This window comes from Dermacentor silvarum, chromosome 7, assembly GCF_013339745.2.
Source record: "Dermacentor silvarum isolate Dsil-2018 chromosome 7, BIME_Dsil_1.4, whole genome shotgun sequence".
NCBI lineage: Eukaryota > Metazoa > Arthropoda > Arachnida > Ixodida > Ixodidae > Dermacentor > Dermacentor silvarum.
Window position 1 is genome coordinate 21,832,344 of NC_051160.1, and position 18,802 is coordinate 21,851,145.

At 44.5% G+C, this 18,802-nt stretch overlaps 1 protein-coding gene across 3 annotated transcripts in view; it reads left to right on the forward strand.

Annotated features, from left to right (window-relative positions):
• The window catches only part of LOC119457690 (probable Rho GTPase-activating protein CG5521), a 79,439-nt gene that overhangs the window by 29,536 nt on the left and 31,101 nt on the right, over positions 1–18,802 (forward strand). For 2 of the 3 annotated variants that reach the window (XM_037719334.2, XM_049670322.1), the window contains exons 17-25: positions 35–172; positions 583–651; positions 1,048–1,131; positions 3,472–3,624; positions 6,307–6,497; positions 8,501–8,599; positions 10,884–11,039; positions 12,518–12,649; positions 14,552–14,680. In XM_037719334.2, coding sequence (XP_037575262.1) covers positions 35–172; positions 583–651; positions 1,048–1,131; positions 3,472–3,624; positions 6,307–6,497; positions 8,501–8,599; positions 10,884–11,039; positions 12,518–12,649; positions 14,552–14,680 — 1,151 coding nt within the window. The remainder of the gene's footprint in view (positions 1–34; positions 173–582; positions 652–1,047; positions 1,132–3,471; positions 3,625–6,306; positions 6,498–8,500; positions 8,600–10,883; positions 11,040–12,517; positions 12,650–14,551; positions 14,681–18,802) is intronic. The other variant, XM_049670323.1, reaches the window with a different exon arrangement.

Below are 18,802 nucleotides of genomic sequence, written 5' to 3' on the forward strand. Positions count from 1 at the left end.
AATTAGCGCGTGCCTGCTATCCTGGTCTTTGCAGATGATGACAGGAATTCTGACCGAGCTCGATGCAACAGTGGTGATAGTTCCTTACCAAGCCACCATGGTGACCGGGCTTCAGAGAAGCCACCACCTGTTGTACGGTGTTACTCTGATGGCCACCTTCTTCTGCACAAAGGTCAGTCTCTGCTCTGTTTCAGTTGGTTCTCCTCAGTGTTGCTAACTGAACAAGAATGTCACTAAGCTTTGCTAGCTTTTAGTCACCTTAATGACAGATTTGCCTTTTTTTTGGGTATTCTAACGACTCTTTTATTGACATCAATAGCCAGTAAATTGTTCTGATAAAATTCTGCGGACGTTGGTTAAGTTTATGGCCCCCATTAGATCACTGCATGTGACAATTTTTCCAACACAAAACTAGTTGATTCAATTAGTTATTGCCAGGTGTTGAATGCTGTTAAATTGGCAGTGTGATGCGGGCAGCATAATAGCTATTTAGCCACTGTTCTCATCCCTAAGTGGGTAATGTACCAGTGTTGTATCCCACATTCATGTTTTGTAATGTTTTGTTTCCTGACTGTGTTTCAGTTGAACGATTACGGCGCATGAGAAGAGCACACGCTGCTCCTGCTCAGGACAGGTTTGACATTACATCAGGTAGAGACTGTCTCATTTTCACATTTCCACATGCGCTGCTCTGTATTTTGACTTGAACATGCATAGTTATAGCACCTTATCACGATCTGTCGTAGTCTAGTATTGCTTTGCGCATTGCACTGGCCGCTACTCTGCTCACTGTTTTGTTGTTTAGGCACAAACATTCTGCACTCAGTCTCTGCTTGAGGAGTTGTCATCTATGTGTAACAGATGTGCTGCAGAGTTCTTCGGCGCAGTGTCGTTTCAGTACCTTTCTTTTTGTGTTTGTTTAGTTTTCTCTTTAGTGTTTTGTTCACAGCTGTCCTTCTTTGTTTGCTCTCTCCTTTCTTTTATTCTCCCTCTCTCTCTCTCTCTCTCTGCTCTTTTCCTTTCTTTTTTTTCTCCCCCGACCACTAGTGTCTTCCGACACAAACACTCAGTCGGATGGCCGGCTGTGCCCACTCGGCCGGAGCAAGTCTGTGGATTACTTGTCCCTAAGAGGTGAGGCGATACAAGTTCAACGTCGTCGATGTCTTAGCGAGTGCGGCATTGCCTAGTGTGTCACCAGAGGCCATGTTCGTAATGGGACTGTCAATGCCTGCTTAACTGCAAAAGTTTGCATAATGAGAGTGGCGGGTCACCAAAAATTACTTTTGCGTACTTGGCACATACCATGAAACAGAAATGTGTACATCAAGTGAAGACTAGACGTTTCGGTATCAGAATGCAAATAAGTTCTGTTCTCGCATAGCTCTTACGTCCCATAAACTATTTTTTGTGACTGTGTGAACAACCAGCATTTGTGCATTCACAGCATTATGTTAAACGCTCAACGAAACTTCGATTGTCATGCAGAACAATGTAGCAAAGGCTGAGTTCGGAACTAAAGTTGAGAATTGAAAACCAGCATGGCTGGAGTAAGAGCGATACTTGGTTTGCTGTTCACTGACTCTTGGTGTGCAGTACATTTGTGTGCTATCTCAGGCGAAGTTGGGTTGAATCAAATTCATCTGCTATGCAATACGTTTTATGGTGGGGAGGGTTTCGAGGTAAGGTTTAATGGGGGGATATTTCGGCAACCTGCAGTTGGCAGCTAAAGGCTGTGCAATGAGCAATGCAATGGAATACTACAGGCATAGCATTAAGAGATGGAAAGATGGCACCGTGGATAGAAGATCAAATTTGGGTAGTTGATATTAACATCAAGAACTATAGGGAAGATCCTGTCGGTGGACTGTTGCTGTGGTTTAAAAGTATACCGTAGTTCAATTCACTTTTTCACCTGGATGTAATTGGAATGCGGGCCATGGCTGACACACTAAGCAATGGCTGGGAACACTGTAGTGTTTCCCTAGCTGTAGAAATCCCCGCTTTTTCTTGGTCTAGTTGTCCTGTGTAATGTGCAAACAGAAGTGATACTCTGCTTCCAATATAGAGGGGCACTAAAAAGAAATAGCATCAAGCTTAAGACAGATAGATAGATTAAACCTCTGAAACACGAAACAAGTCAGTCTTAACTATGAGCAGAGGCCCAATAAGCCAGAAGGACACACAAACAAAAGACAGGTGTTTAAAGTCACCTCGAGATTCCAAGGTAATTCATGATTCAAATCATGAGATTCCACTCATAATTTCACTGACTTGGACTGTGTTTGCTTAATGGCAGTTAAGTGCTTGTCAAATTATCATAGAAGGAGGATTACAAATATGCAAGGAGTCAAACTCGTCACTTTTGTCAACTCTTTGTGACGTGTCACTACGTTATCAACATTGTTTGGCCAAAAAAAGTAGAAACAGGCTTGTGAAAGAACTGCTTACCAGTCAAACCTGATTTAGGGGGTGTTTCTATTTGGTGTCCCTTATAACACTTCTTTTTTTAGAATATGGTAAACTATCATTTGCTTCCCTTTCGTTGTGTTCACAGAGTCTGCACTTTTGTTGCACCCAGATACTATATGTATTGCTTAACCAGCATGGCTATTTAACACATTCTCAAACAGTTTATTTCTTTTGCTTCACATTTTCTAATTTCGCACCTTTGTCTGATTGTCCTTGTGGTGCACGCTTGACTAATCAAACATTTATGCTTTGCCACACAGTCATAGTCATTGTTGTAGAGATTGCATGTTGTTTGTCATTTTGTCGTCAATGCAAACTTAAATGTCAACCTTCAATTTCAATTTAGCAGATCATTTTGAATTTAATGCTGATTTTAAATTAGTGGCTAGGGTAAAGCCTGCATTTTTAAAATTCACTTGGGTATTCAAATCTCTTCCTATCGCTGTCTGGAGTTTCAAAGGTGGAACCTAAAATGAATGTACTAACTTTACTGTTTCTGTCTTTTTTTTTTGTGTGTGTGTTCATGCTTATTGCTCTGTTTAAGCAGTGACACGATTGTTGATGTACTAATTGTGTACATTCTGTACTAATTGCATTAAATGTGCTAACAATTATTACTAACCCTCAGGAATGGCAAACCGCATGAGAGCGGAAGTGATGTTAACTGTAACCTATCTTTTTTGCCTTCTCTATGGCATGTACTAAACTTCGTTATTGGCCCCTCTGTAATGCGCACTCCATGCACAAGTGCAGAAGCTAGCTGTGTTATTCATTATCATTTCTTAATCTTAAAAACATTTGACATATGAATGTTATGTGCCTTATATTTGATACGCTACGTATTGTATTTTAATTTTCATATCTGATACTAGCTGTGTGCAAGTTGCTGAGACAGTCAGTGCTTTGGCTTACAGTCAGAATGCTTAGCAGTTCATTTTTTGTCGAGTGTGGCCAGTTGGGCTTTACTGGGAGTATTTCGATGCTAATACCATTTCTGTGCAGTTGAATCGCCATGCATGTCCCATACGTCAGAGTACCGAAGTCGTTCGCCGTCGCCCACGCCATCTAGTGGCTTGGAGAGCACTAGCATCAAGGACTCGCCCATCCAAATCGAGGTCATCGTCACGAGCAGCGAGAACACCTGCAACTCAGCTGGTGCGTGCCAAAGCGTGCACTTACCCAACTATGTCTTCTGGTTGCCTCACTAGTTACAAATTCGTGCTTCATGGGTTGAGTTGGAAATTTGTTCTTGTTGATTAGCAGGTCTGTCAGAAAGGAAAAGGAAAGGTGAGTTTGTGTAGTAATTTGTGTTTTTCTCTGCTTAGACATGTTAGAGTTTTAGCTTGCCTCTATATGTGTCACTATTTACAAAGTATTTGAATATTGGACACGTAGACATAAACAGAAATGCTGGTGATGCTATCTCATGATGCTGACTTCAACCAGAAAAAGAGGAAGTGAGGGGCCAGAATTTTGTTCGTCACAACCATACGAAGCCAATGGATGATGAAGCCACGGAAAGCATAGAGAAAATCAACTATGGTTTTAATTGAAATGCAGAAATAATATAGAAAATGGAAGTGGATGAAAAGACAACTTGCTTTCGGTGGCAGCCAGAGATTTATTACTCTTGTGATGCTCTACCAATTGAGCTACGATGACAGCTATCCTCTTGTCCACTTTCTCGGGTAACTTGTGGATGTTTACTAGATCTGGCCCTGGGAGTGAAAGCTAATGCCACTTATGGCCATAGCAACACAGGGTGCACAAAAAATATTATTGCTATGGTGGGTTAACACGTGGTTCAGCGGAACCCCACAAGGTGTTGTTATCAGCGCTGCTGCTGTGATGCACGTCTCCAGCGTTCCTGTGATCAGTAAATGTAAATACACAAGGGCATTTATTAATCTTTGTTTACTGTAATGCTAGCTAGCCAAGATACGAGGATTAGTTCCTGAATGGATTCCACTTAGGAATCGAGGAAATTTGACTTGCCATGTATGGATACTGAGTGGACGTTTGCTGATGCCAGACCCTGAGGCCTAACTTACTTGTGGCTGCGATACCACTAAAATAACTGCATATGCTGTTCTCTCGATTATATTGTCACATGCTAGTGCCACGCTCTGAATCTGAATGGGATGCTTTTCGTGACATAGTCCCGTGAAGGGCATTGATGAGTGTGCTGTGTCTGAGCCAGTGAGAGCAAAGCAACTTCCTTTTGTGCTTGAGTTATTCGTGCCATTAGGTGGCACCACCTGTGGAGCGCTTGCGCCATCGGTTCTCGTAGCTGCATAACTGCGACACCGGCTCCTGCCGCCATGTGTACGTCATGCAGGAAAGACGAATATCAGGAGACGCGAGAGTCGTGCCAAGAAGACAAACTTGAGGAGACATAAGAGTGTCCCCGCAAAACACGATCATATACCTAAGGCGGTGGTTGCAATATGTAGTTTAACAATAGCTGTATTTCAACGACACCTTCTTGCATAGTCAACTGCTGTAAATATTTTTATTCATGCGCCTTCTTAGCCATTTCTTGGCTGTAGACTGGCCAAATTTTGATCACTAACTTACAGCATTAAAAAAGAGAGCCAAATTACTTAAGTCTGCTTTGTCAACAAGATTTATAGCCAACTGCTTTTGTAATTTTGTTTTATATGTTTAGCATGTTATGCTGTGTGTGAGCTCTTCTATCACAAGGCACTCCGGCTATCCATGTGCTCATGTGGCATCTTTCGTACTTGTGCATTTTTCATTAATTCCTTGTTTAGTTAGCTCACTATGCTGCCATGTTTTTTTGTTTTTCATTTATTTTACCCTTACTCACATAGTATGTCATAGAACATAGCATGGCAATAATACAAGTGTCATGAAAGCGTGAAACATACATAATGCAAGGAAATTATGCTTATGATTGGGTTGTATATTAGCCTAGCAGCTTTATTATTTGGAAATCAAGAAACAAGCTGTATCTAAATAGTCAGCACAGAGTAAATGACTGGCATTATTTTTGGTGACAGTGTTTTCATTCATTTGGTGTTCTTGGAGCAAGAAATCTATAAGTTGTCACAAGTCACATTACTTGTCACATTACTGTCACATTAGTGCGTACGCAGCTTGTGCCTCGTAGTAACTATCAAAACAGTAAGAAAAAAAAGAGTAGTAGTAAAAGGGAGAGTAACAGATTACTGGCCTAGCATAGGCTGATGGATGGTTGTACACCATGTAAAATTACTGAAGAGCTGATTGAGCAACTCAAGCGGTGACAAAAGGGGAAAGAAGTTATTTATGGGGATGTATGACTACCCATATGTATGTAAAACAGTTAAGTTGGTGTGACAACTGACTACAGCAAACAGCACAAGAAAAACGGAACTAACTCCCGTATTCGTAAATGCATCTTAACTTGAAGCCCATGCTTGACTTGATCTAAATGACGCCTGGCGTGAACATGCCCAAGACGCTCATTGCGTTTCCCCAAGCACGTTCACGACAGGCGTCATTCAGATCAAGTCAAGCATGGGCTTCAAGTTAAGATGCATTCCTGAATATGGGGGTTAGATTAAAATGAACAACAAAGGCATCAACTTGCAAATAAAGTTTATCTTTCACCCCAGTGAAATAAACTTTAGTTGGAAGCCAGTGCCCGTGTTGTCTGTTTCTCTAGTCTTAGCCTGCTTATTGCACTGTTTACCATATAACGCCATGTATTGTTTGGCAGAATGAATGAAGTTTGTAGGCTTACTTTGCACCATTTTGAAGGAGGACTGATATGAGTAGAGTTTAGTGTAGTAAATGTCTGCTAACTGTCAGAAACTGCCTGGTGGCCATCAGATGTAGGTCCGGGCGCAGACCGACGCAGTGTTCTGGCCGGTGGCAGTGTGAAGGGCTGGTTACCCGAGGTGGCTGTTGTCTTGTGGCGGCGGATGCTGGGAGCCTTGGGCAATGTGAACGCGATTCGCGACCCGGTCATCCACGCCCAGGTCATGGAGCACCTCATCGACCTATCGGAAACACTCATTAAGGTCAGTCAGGCAGCTAGTGTACTGAGCATGTTGCACTGACTCTTATGCTTTGCAACCATCCTGTGAGGTTTCGTGCAACATTGGGATGTTCATTCATTACCCATAGCTCCCAAAGATACTACTACGGGACAAGAAAGAGAAAAGAGGGGGGGAATTCACCAAAGATACAAAGATTTGCAGGTACAATATATTGGCATACGTTCACACATGCACAAGCACGCATGCGCACACACACATACACACATACACATGCACACACAAAATATATTAAACATGTTACATACATATTATTCATAAGAAATGTATATTGCAAAAGTAACATTCAGTGCATTTTACGCTACCCAAAGCTGAACCAATTGAAGTGGCCTGGTCAGTACTGAGAAATCTTCTCAGAGGGGTTAAAGAGGGTCGTCTCTAAACAAAGGTCATCATCTTGGGAGATCATGCTATATGATATTTTAACAGCAATGACAAATAAATTATGCAATAATCCCAGGATGCCAGAAATACTTCGAGAGTCTAAAATGTTAGCACAGGAGGAACTTTGAAGGATGCTCCGCCACCCTGTTCCTTCCTCATGTCACTCACTGGGGAGTGCAATAAAGAATGTGTGCACCTTTGCCGTCATCAGAATTGAAATAATGCTGCTGCTTTTACAAAAGAGGAGCCTTTGGTGGCCTGGCTGCTTCTTGAATCATTAGGCCTCTTTGATTGACAAGGTTCAGAGAGTAGATTTGTAGCCTGTGTTTCTCCAACCATCTAACAATGGCAGATGCTCATTGACCCTTTAAGTGCCACAATCAAGCCTTACTCTGTGAAATATTTTATTATTTTTATATTTTTCCAAGAAGTGCCAAGGACGAGTCTCTCTCGTCCACGTATTTCGGCGCTCTTTCTAAGTGCCGGTAGCTGAGCCGAGCTCGTCGAATTTATTTTGACGTTCTGGTGAGTTCCCTCTTTGGCCGCTAAGGTGCCTATGGACTCTGTTCGTCCAGCAGAGATTTTAAAAATTGTGGCTGTCGGTTGCATGTTGCTGCTCCCTCAGACATGCACGTTGTTCAGAAGCAGGCCTTACTCTTCTGGCGGCATGGCACTTTGTGGACTTCATCCTATCTACAGCAGGCAAAGAAGGTCCAGCAAGGCAGTGCATTGTCTGTTGCAAAGTTTGATACAACACTGGCAATAAAGTCCGCAAAGTCCGCAAAATAACATGCTTCTGGATGTAAGGAGTGTGGTGTAGGACTTTGCCTCGTATTGTGTTTTGAAATCTGTCATATGAAAGCAACGTTCTATTCCTCTACAGCCACTCTTCGAGAAATCTGACTTTTCACATTTGCAAGCATTTCTCATCAAATGTTTGCTCTAAAATCTACCTGTAGCATCAAGCTGTTGTGATGGAACTGAAATCAACTCTGACATTTATAGTCCATTAACGAACTTGTTATTTCGAATTTCCAGACACAAGTTGTGCATTTACTACCCCCATATTATATATATTTGGAATCTGCAAAACATTTATTTATTTATTTAAAAATACCTTACAGGCCCCTAGAGGCATTGTGTAAGGGGCGAGACTACAATCAAAGATAACTTATACAATAGCTAAAATACACATGAGCATACATATACAAAAAATATTGGGTAAGAAATTCGTTAATATACAGTAATATAGCATTACAGTATGTACAAGGAACAAACCGAATGCTTTTGGAAGTGACAGCTCATTCAACAACAAAATTTCACAACAAAATTCAACAAAATGCTATCCAGATGAGCAGTTAGTCATTTTCTGAACAGCTTTTTAGATTTTTGCCAGCAGTGAAAGGGTTAAAGTATATGCTTGCAATAACATGAGTGATGTTTGTAATGTAGTTGCCTCTTTTTTCTCTGTAACAGTGGTAGTTTGCTAATTTGGAGAGTGGCCTATGTGTTCTCGGTGTTGTCAATGGCTTCACTTGTTTTCATTGTTGTTTCGTATGGTTCTTGTTTCATCCTTTGATCAGATGCGTGACAATCTTGGCATCACGGAAGACAACATGACCACTCCTCCTCCTCCAACGCTCATTCCTCCGCTTCTGCTGATTGCACCATGGCTCTTTGAGGTGAGGATGTTTTTGAAACTTGTCACCAGGGTTTTTTTTGGTAGTGGAGATTTCCAGATCGGCCTAGTAAAATGACAGAAGAGGTAATTCCTCAGCATTATGAATTAGTACTGTGGAGGGAACCCAATAGTAACATATTGGCTGCAAATGATATTGTGGTTATTTAGATAGCACACACAAAAAAAAAAAAAAAAAACAAGTTTGAAAAGGCATATAAAATTGATCTGTGCAATCACCCAGCACCATTGCCACAACTCTAGGCTGAGGCACATTCTTCAAAAAGCTAAAGCAAAATTTACTGCAAACCATATTATCAAACTTTACCACACATTTTAAACCGTTCTGGTTCATTGCACAGGTTTGTGTATAAAGAAACAGTACACAACACAACAAGAAACAGTACACAGAAATCTTAATCAGAAAAGTGTTCACATAACAAAAGAATGGAGAAGATAAAGTTTTGAGAAAAACTAGGTTGAACTTTTGAAACCATTGCTTGGGTACAACAACATTCAATATGCAGTCGAACCCGAATATATCGAACAGCTGTAAGATTCTCTTGAATATCTCATGCAAATGTATAGAGCTGGTGCACGCATATATAGAACGCCTGTTCACCAGCACATTCGATATATAGAACGCAGCGCCACACCAAAGACCTCAAAGTGCACTTCTTTGTGCACTTTGAAGTCTTCTGGCACCTGGAGGTGGAGAAGAAAATTGCATGCCGGGGAAAGTATGGAGGAACGCGCTGAGCGCGCAGCAAACCAACCCCACCTAGAGGAAAGTCTAGGTGGCATTGAGCGAAGCGGGAGGAGAAACGAGGCGTCGCGGCGACCCATGCACTTGCACGTCATCCACGTTCAAGAAGTGAAGCATCACTGTAACTTTTTTTTTCTTATGTGCTTCTTGCGCACCTCGTGTGTGCAGTCAGTTTGCCTTAGGGCCTATTAATTGATATATCAAATTACCTACTGCATTTTCCGGTCTATAAGTCGCACCTTTGTATAAGTTGCACCCCCCTCAAAATGGCAGTTCCCCCCCCCCCCCCCCAAAAAACAACAACGTATATAAGTCGCACCGGTGTATAAGACGCACCTGTTCATTCGGTAAGCTATTTTTAAAAATTAGTGATGTTTCACTTCGTGATTGCGGGTCACGGGCAAGCGTATGGGTGCCATTCCTATATAATTATGACATCAATGATATAGACACTCCAGGCGCATTTCTGCCTTTGCGGCCGCCGCGATGTTCAGTATAAAGTCCAAGGGCAATAACATCGTCCCTGCGCGCTGTATACTGTATGTGCGAGTGAAAGCGTGCGACGGTGAGCAGAATCGCGCACAAGGGAGCAAACTGGGAAGGCAGCGCAGGAGGGAGGGGGGCGGCTTGTACTCTGGTAGCAACTGCATAGTTTGCGCAGCGGCGCGCTGTATCTTGTCTGCTGCAGATGCGACGAATTCGCGGTCTGTCGACTGATGGTCGGCCTGCCGCCGCTTACGTTGCTGCTCCGTCCTTCTTGCACAGCGCTCGGCAACTCGATCACGAGAACCCGGTACGGTACACAATCTGTAGCAACTGCCAGAGGAGGTCAACGCAGTGCGCTTCGTGTGGCCATAGCATCCAATCTGATTTCGACGGCAATTGCCCCATCTCCCCCCCCCCCCCCCAAAAAAAAAAAACATATATAGGTCGCACTGTTATATGAGATGCACCGACAAAAAATTAAGAAAGAAACCGCGACTTATACACCGGAAAATACGGTATACTATATCAAACGTTTTTTTTTTGTGATCCCCTTCAGATTCGATATATCCAGGTTTGACAGTAGACTATACCTGAAATCCACCAGGTTGATAGTTTGAGTCCTTCTTAGAGGCAACACAATATTGCAGTACTGGTGTGCACAGATCTCAGCATGACTAGCCTGTGTCTGAGCACACAGAGGTTAGTCACACTCTTTCCTCCTTGTTTTTGATCCCAGTCTTCACTCACAATCTCATCTTGCCTCCTGTCTGTTTTTTTTTTTTCTTTTTTTTTCTTTTCTTTTTGGGATCAGGAATATTGAATCGTCATGTTTTGAATAAACCTTTAGTTGGAAGACAATGCTCATGCTGTCCCTACTGTTCATTGACTCAATATTTTTTCTGCTGTAAATAATGAATGCTGCGGCAATGTAGCGTCTGGCACTCCACCAGATTTCAGCCATTGCTTTCACCTATTCTGCCATTGCATAGTCACTCTTGCTTAGCAAACGTCGCTGTGTGATCTGTGTGCATTTCAGGCGACAGGTCTTCCCGAGGGCTTTGAGAAGGGAAAGCTGCTGGCGTTGCGGCTTCTGTGTTGGCTGACAGTGAGGCGCCACGACATTCCCCTCTCCTTCGACTACCTCGCTCGCTTTTACCGGGTGCTTCACGCAGGATTGTTGGGAGAAGACCAGGCAAGTGCCCGCTTTGCTCAGCTTGCAATAGTACTCCTGGACAGTTGGCAAAGGTGGATGCTGACCACCCCGAGCATCATGCTGTTATCATATGCTGACTTACAATGACCATATAAATCAAAGGCCATTGAGTGGCTAGTGCCTAATGGGCTACTGTCTGTCTAATTATGGTAAAATTTTTTAACTGCGCTAACACACACTGACAAGGACGAGGCAGACAAGACGTGCGCAGACTCGCAACTGAATGTTTAATGGGTGAAAATGGCATATATACAGAGAAGAATGAACACATCTAATTGGCAATCCAACCATGGATACGTTGACGTCACACAGTAGCATCTAAAAACGCCATCTCGCAATCAGCTAGTGACACCGAAGGTTCGCTAACACACCCACGTGTAGTTTTTATCTTAAATGCCTCAAACAGTTCCCTAGTACTACGGTCCCTATGACGGTACAAAATTCTAGTTTGTTTAAGAAGTGGGAGGCAAGTTTTCTTGTTTAGTTTCCCACTTCTTAAACAAACTAGAATTTTGTACCGTCATAGGGACCGTAGTACTAGGGAACTGTTTGAGGCATTTAAGATAAAAACTACACGTGGGTGTGTTAGCGAACCTTCGGTGTCACTAGCTGATTGCGAGATGGCGTTTTTAGATGCTACTGTGTGACGTCAACGTATCCATGGTTGGATTGCCAATTAGATGTGTTCATTCTTCTCTGTATATATGCCATTTTCACCCATTAAACATTCAGTTGCGAGTCTGCGCACGTCTTGTCTGCCTCGTCCTTGTCAGTGTGTGTTAGCGCAGTTAAAAAATTTTACCATGCATGTCAACCAACTAGCCCGACTTGGAGCTCTACTTCTGTCTAATTATGTAATCCTTGCTGTGTCATCTTCTCTTCTAAGCTGCACGGCAGTCTTCCTGGCACACGAGAAAACATTTGTTTGGTTCTTTCGGTAATGATAATTGTCCTTAAGCTCCCGAGTTCTTAGGAGCAAGAGACAAGCAACATTTGTAAATAAAATAAGTGTCTTATCCAAATCTAGAGTTTCGCCACTCACTCGTATCACTTTCTTTGCATATCTGAAGCTTTCTGTGTTTTTCCTCATTTTGATGCATTGTATTGATGGGGCATGTTGACAAAGACATCCTGAGACAGATCGAAACCATGGGTGCTTATTAGGGTAGCTTGAGCCTCCCACTTCTGATATTTTCCACCCTTTATCGGCTGCCTTAGGACCTGCTTAAAAGCCATGAAGAGGAAAAAATTATAAGATGGGCTGCAAATTTAGGCTTGCTGTCCTAACAGTGACATATGAAACACGAACGTTGACAAGTGTAGTATCAACTTTCTTCTTTGGTGTTGGCGTGGCTATGCCAACAATGAAACGCAAATAATGGGCTTCTCTTTCAAAGTCACTGCTATTGAGACATCACAGGAGCTTGCTCCATCATTATGTTATGTTTTTATTGCAGAAGGTTATCAATGCCATTGTCAAGTACTGCGGGACCAAGTTTTTTGCAAGCAGGCTCCCTGGCCACACTGTGCTCCTGCTCAACTTTATTCACGGTGCCAGCACGGTCGTCAATTCCAGTGCTATCAAAGGGGTGAGTGAGCTTGCCCATGCCAGTTCCTTCAGCTTCCAGCTTCGCTCTGTTAACTTTGTGGCAGTCGCCGTTGCTAGTGACTGCAGGCATATTTATTTGACGCAGCAGAGCAGCTTTTTCTTCGTCATCGGGCACACCCTTGGCTTTGGCTGATAGTAGCGCTGCTATAACATCGTATCTCTTTCTTCTTTTTTTCTGTTTAGTCTGGTTCAAACCAACTCCGTCTTCTTGTGTCACTTGTGTCTTCTTGTGTCACAGTGGCACCCGGAAGTTCATATTGCTTTTCTTATTGCAGTGGCTGTTAGCCCCAAACATGGTGTCTGTGAATGCGTAGCCACAATCATGCAGCTTCTGCGTGACAGCTGATTGGACAAGTGTGACAAGTGTCCGTTTTGAGAGTAGGATTGGCTTTAACAGTAGACGTGGCTTTAACAGGGAATGCGGGCTGAAGGGTCAGCTTTTGAACTGATTTGCCAACTTCAACGAAATTCGGCATGAGTCATTGTTTTCTTGTCAGTAGAACATAAAGTAAATTTGATTACCGTAGAACAACTACCAAGAAAGATATGCATGTCCCATTAAGCAAATGAGTTTGTGACCTCAGGAAAATTATCATTTTGAAAATTATAAAGCTCGATAACAATTGTGTGAATAAATATTTTCTGAATGCTTTGTATTGCAGGGTAGAAGCAACTGCTGGCAATTTTATGCCTTCTTCTGTAGAAACCACATCACTTCAAAACTAATTTTTTTGTTGTTGTTGTTACTGTGACCCAGAAATCTATACTTTTTTTTTTATAGAAGTAATTTAGAAATTCAAGATGTCCGTAGCCTCCTTCCTCACAAATTTTCAGCCTAGAAACAATCTTACAAACAGTGTTCACCTTTGCAGTTGCGAAACAATAGTTTTCCTGAAAGCGTGAATTGGCCAAGAAGTGCGAACTGAGAAAAATTGACTTAATGATCTCAAAACATGCCAAAACACATGCAACTGCTGACTAAAAGAAGCTCATTTTCTTCTCTTCTACTGCGCAGATAATAAGCAAACATGGCAAGGAGCTGCCTAATGTGTTTAGAAATCCACAACACACAAATTTAGAAAGTGTATATTTCTAACGAAAATAGTGATTTTAGCCTCGCATCCCCCCTTGAAGACACTGCTGTGTGTTTTGAAAATTTTGGGACAGCATGATAATCCCGCAAGTACTGTGAATACATCTCACCTTGCAGGGATTAGCAGTTTTCTCTTTCGTATCCTAATTTTATTTTGTCCTTACATTTTCTGACCTTTACTATGTACAATGTACAACTGGACAGTTAATTTAGCTAGCCTTCATGTTTTTCCTGTCCTGTATTCTCTCTCTCTTATTGTCTTACCCATGCTGATAAACAGCACAGTGACAATAAAAAAGCACAAGATGCACACAGCGTGTGCTACACTCATAGTACTAAACATTTATTGGAAAAACATGGGAATCTAAATGTCCACTTACGAGACAATGAACTGAAAGCAGACATTGAAAAAAATAAACTATTGGATATTCTACTGGAAAAACAGCAGCGAGTAAAAAGAAAAAGTAAAAAACTACAGGAACAATGTCTTGCTAGCTCAAGGTATGAAATCCTGGCCAGCCTTCCATGTTGCTCTGTTTGGCTGAGAAGCCACTGTTTCCTAATATGTCGTTTTTGGTCAGCTGCTCAAAAGTCCCCTTGTGAAACTTTTTTTTTTTTTTGCTGTGTGCATCTGTATCTGTTCTGTGTGCACATGTACTTGTTATGTGTCATGCGTTAGCTGAGAGAATTCATTTGATCTAATGATGATGGCTTAGAGCGGCCTGTTCCTCAAATTAGTATGCACATGTACGCACTCTGAAATGTTTTTTTTTTTCTTTTTCCTTGCAGATGCCACGTGTTGAAGCAGTGACGCTACTGGGCAGCCTCGTGTGCTTCCCGAACGTCTACAGTGAGCTGCAGGTGCTGCAGTGCACACCATCGGAGCCTCCACAACAGGCAGCAGCTGCAAGCATAAAGGTAACAATAGTTTCATTTGTTTGTGTATGAAAACTGAAGATGACAAACATGCGAAGTAAAATTACACAGGATAAACATGAACGCCTTTTTGAGGCTAGTTCATTCATTGCAAACCTCATTGATGCATTCCTGTTACATTCTGAAGCTCTGCTAACGTTTAGTTCTCATAGGGCCTTGAGTATTAGCTTCCCATTTGTTACGTTTGGCTTCATGGTTGTTATGTCCAAAAACTGCAATGACGCACCATCAGACGGCATCGCCGTTGGCAGCGTCTATTTTGACCACCACATGTCTCCACTGAAAATGTTCACTTCGTGTCTTCTCAATAGTTTGTTTCAATAGTTTACATCTAGTGTGTTTTCAAAAGTCTGTTGCCTTTCTCTTCAACTTCAAATAAAGTTTTATGTGAAAATAGCTTTTTGCATGTGGTGCTACCGTAACTGTTCTCATGCTACGTTTTCCCAGATCATGCACTCTTTCCGCGTGGTTTCCTAAGAAACATATTGACACGTATACATGTTTATCTTTCACCGGTGGCCGCTTTCCACCGGCTAACAAATGTTAAACGTTATCGCTCGGCGCAGGACGCGCCTGTATCGGAAGTTTCTAGAACATTATCGATGCTTCTTTCCATTGCCTGTTTTCACCGACGCTTCTGTTATCTGATTGCATGACTGACGCGAATTGTCTAGAACTTTCTGGAAGACACGCGGGCATCAGGGATTAATCTAGAACCTTCGATGACTCAGGTATAAACGCCGACGCGTTTCGCCGCTGATCAGATTTTCGACGATCGCCGACTGTGTTCGCCGCTATCGTTGTGCTTTGAGTGTACCTTGCTTTTGTGGGCACAGGTTCGCCCAATAAACAACCCGTTTCGTCGTACACTGTTTTACGACTGTTTTCTTCAGCGTCACTACTACGTGACATCTGGTGGAGGTGCTTTTGTGTCCATGCAGCGGACGCCCCCGCAAAGCCGCGACCCAAGCCCGAAACCGGAGGACGAGACCAACGTCGCCAAGGACCAGCGAGCTAGCCGTAGGCAGCAAGGACTTTTGCCAGAATACGGACTTCTTCCCGAGAAGACCACATCGACTTAAGGTCCAAGTCGATAACGCTTTCAACACACAAAGCGATACCGCCGGATACAATCATCAGTTACCATGCCTTGAATGTGCTTGAAGAACAAGTCACCGTTCCGCCGCGCTCCAGCGTAATGATTTCCGTCGGTACCGAAGTGCCTGCAGACATGGAAGGCGTCATCGAGGGCGATCATCACTTACTGCTCGACCGTGAAATTTGCGTCGCTAGAGGCATAGCTGAGCTACGTGCAGGGAAAGCAAGGGTGATGCTCACGAACTTCAGCCCCGAATATAAGCACATTAACAAAGGCACCACGGTCGCCTACATCGACGAAATAGTACAAGCCAGCAGTGCTTTCGCCTTCACGGATTCCAGTGCACCTGCAACGACGACTATAATACCTGAGCCAACTTTCGACGTCAATCAGAACCTTCCCAGGCATAAGAAAGAACAACTAAAAGCTCTGCTCCTGCAATACAAGGACTGCTTCTCGTCGTCGTCAAAAGTTCGACAAACCCCTGTCGCCAAGCACCGCATCATCACCGACGAAAATGTCCGCCCACTCCGTCAGAGCCCGTACCGTGTTTCGGCGCGCGAACGTGAAGCCATAAGGCACCAAGTCGACGAAATGCTACGCGACGACATCATCCAGCCGTCCAAGAGTCCGTGGGCGTCCCCCGTGGTGTTAGTGAAGAAGAAGGATGGAACCCTACGTTTCTGCGTCGATTATCGTCGGCTCAACAAGATCACGAAGAAGGACGTATACCCCCTCCCACGGATTGACGACGCCTTGGATCGACTCTACAACGCAAAGTATTTTTCGTCGATGGACCTCAAAACCGGCTACTGGCAAATCGAAGTCGACCAGAGGGACCGGGAGAAGACTGCCTTTATAACACCAGACGGACTGTTCGAGTTCAAGGTCATGCCGTTTGGTCTTTGCTCGGCACCTGCGACTTTCCAACGCGTCATGGATACAGTACTGGCAGGCTTGAAGTGGCAGACTTGCCTCGTCTATTTGGACGACGTCGTTGTGTTTGCCTCAAGCTTCGAAGAACACCTGCGGCGCCTTGAAACAGTTCTTCAAGCAATCAAAACCTCCGGACTCACGTTAAAGCCCGAAAAGTGCCGCTTCGCATATGAGGAGCTCTTGTTTTTGGGCCACGTCATCAACAAGTCTGGAGTGCGCCCCGACCCTCAGAAAACTGCGGCCATCTCCAACTTTCCTCCGCCCGCTGACAAGAAGGCAGTGCGTAGGTTTCTTGGACTGTGCGCCTATTACAGGCGCTTCGTCAAGAATTTCTCACGGATCGCTGAGCCACTGACGTATCTCACGAAGGCCGACGTCGAGTTCAAGTGGGAGACGCCGCAAGTCGAAGCATTCGAAGAACTGAAGCGACGCCTGCAATCGCCGCCAATACTTGCGCATTTCGACGAAAACGCCGATACGGAAGTCCACACCGACGCAAGCAGCGTAGGACTCGGCGCCGTGCTTGTGCAGAGGACTGACGGACTAGAAAGGGTTGTAAGTTACGCTAGCCGGTCGCTATCGAAGGCGGAAGCAAATTATTCCACAACAGAAAAGGAGTGCCTCGCCATCATCTGGGCTACATCAAAGTTTCGCCCCTACCTCTATGGCAGGCCCTTTAAAGTTGTGAGCGACCACCACGCCTTGTGTTGGCTAGCTAACTTGAAGGATCCTTCAGGTCGCCTCGCACGCTGGAGCCTGAGACTTCAAGCATTCGACATCACCGTCGTTTACAAGTCCGGGCGAAAGCACTCTGACGCCGATTGTTTGTCTCGCGCCCCCGTCGAACCGCCGCCACAAGACGACCAGGATGACGACACTTTCTTGGGACCCATCAGTGCCGACGAATTCGCCGAACAACAACGAGCCGACCCGGAACTAAGGAGCCTTGTAGACTACCTGGAAGGCAAGACCGTCATTGTGCCGAAGGTGTTCAGGCGAGGATTGGCGTCGTTTTTCTTGCAAAACGACATTCTCCTAAAGAAGAACTTCTCGCCTCTCCGAGCCAACTACCTCCTCGTGGTACCCTCAGCATTGCGTTCAGAGGTTCTGCAAGCTCTCCATGACGACCCAACGGCTGGACATCTCGGTTTTTCACGCACTCTCGCGAGGATACAAGAAAAATACTACTGGCCTCACCTCTCTGCCGACGTCGCCCATTACGTAAGGACATGCCGAGACTGTCAGCGACGCAAAACACCGCCGACAAGGCCAGCCGGACTTCTACAGCCAATCGAGCCACCTCGCCGACCGTTCCAGCAGATCGGGATGGACTTACTGGGGCCTTTTCCGACGTCGACGTCCGGGAATAAATGGATCGTCGTCGCTACGGACTACCTCACCCGCTACGCTGAAACAAAAGCCTTGCCCAAAGGCAGTGCCGCCGAGGTAGCCCGATTCTTCGTTGAGAACATCCTCCTGCGTCACGGCGCCCCAGAAGTCCTCATCACCGACAGAGGCACGGCCTTTACGGCAGAACTAACTCAAGCCATTCTGCGGTACAGCCAGACAAGCCATCGCCGCACCACCGCCTACCACCCGCAGACGAATGGCCTTACCGAGCGCCTAAATAAGACCATCGCCGACATGCTGGCAATGTACGTCGACGTCGAACACAAGACGTGGGATGCCATCCTTCCGTACGTGACCTTCGCATACAACACGGCCGTGCAAGAAACGACGCACATGACGCCGTTCAACCTGGTCTACGGAAGGAACCCGGCAACGACGCTTGACGCTATGCTACCAGACGTCGCTGACGAAGAAAATCTCGACGTTGCCACTTATTTGCAGCGTGCCGAAGAAGGTCGACAGCTCGCCCGCCTGCGCATCAAGAACCAGCAGAGGACCGACAGCCGACACTACAATCTACGACGACGCTACGTCGAGTACCAGCCCGGCGACCGTGTTTGGGTCTGGACTCCGATTCGCCGACGAGGACTTAGCGAGAAACTGTTGCGTCGCTATTTCGGACCCTACAAGATTATCCGACGTATTGGCGCACTGGACTA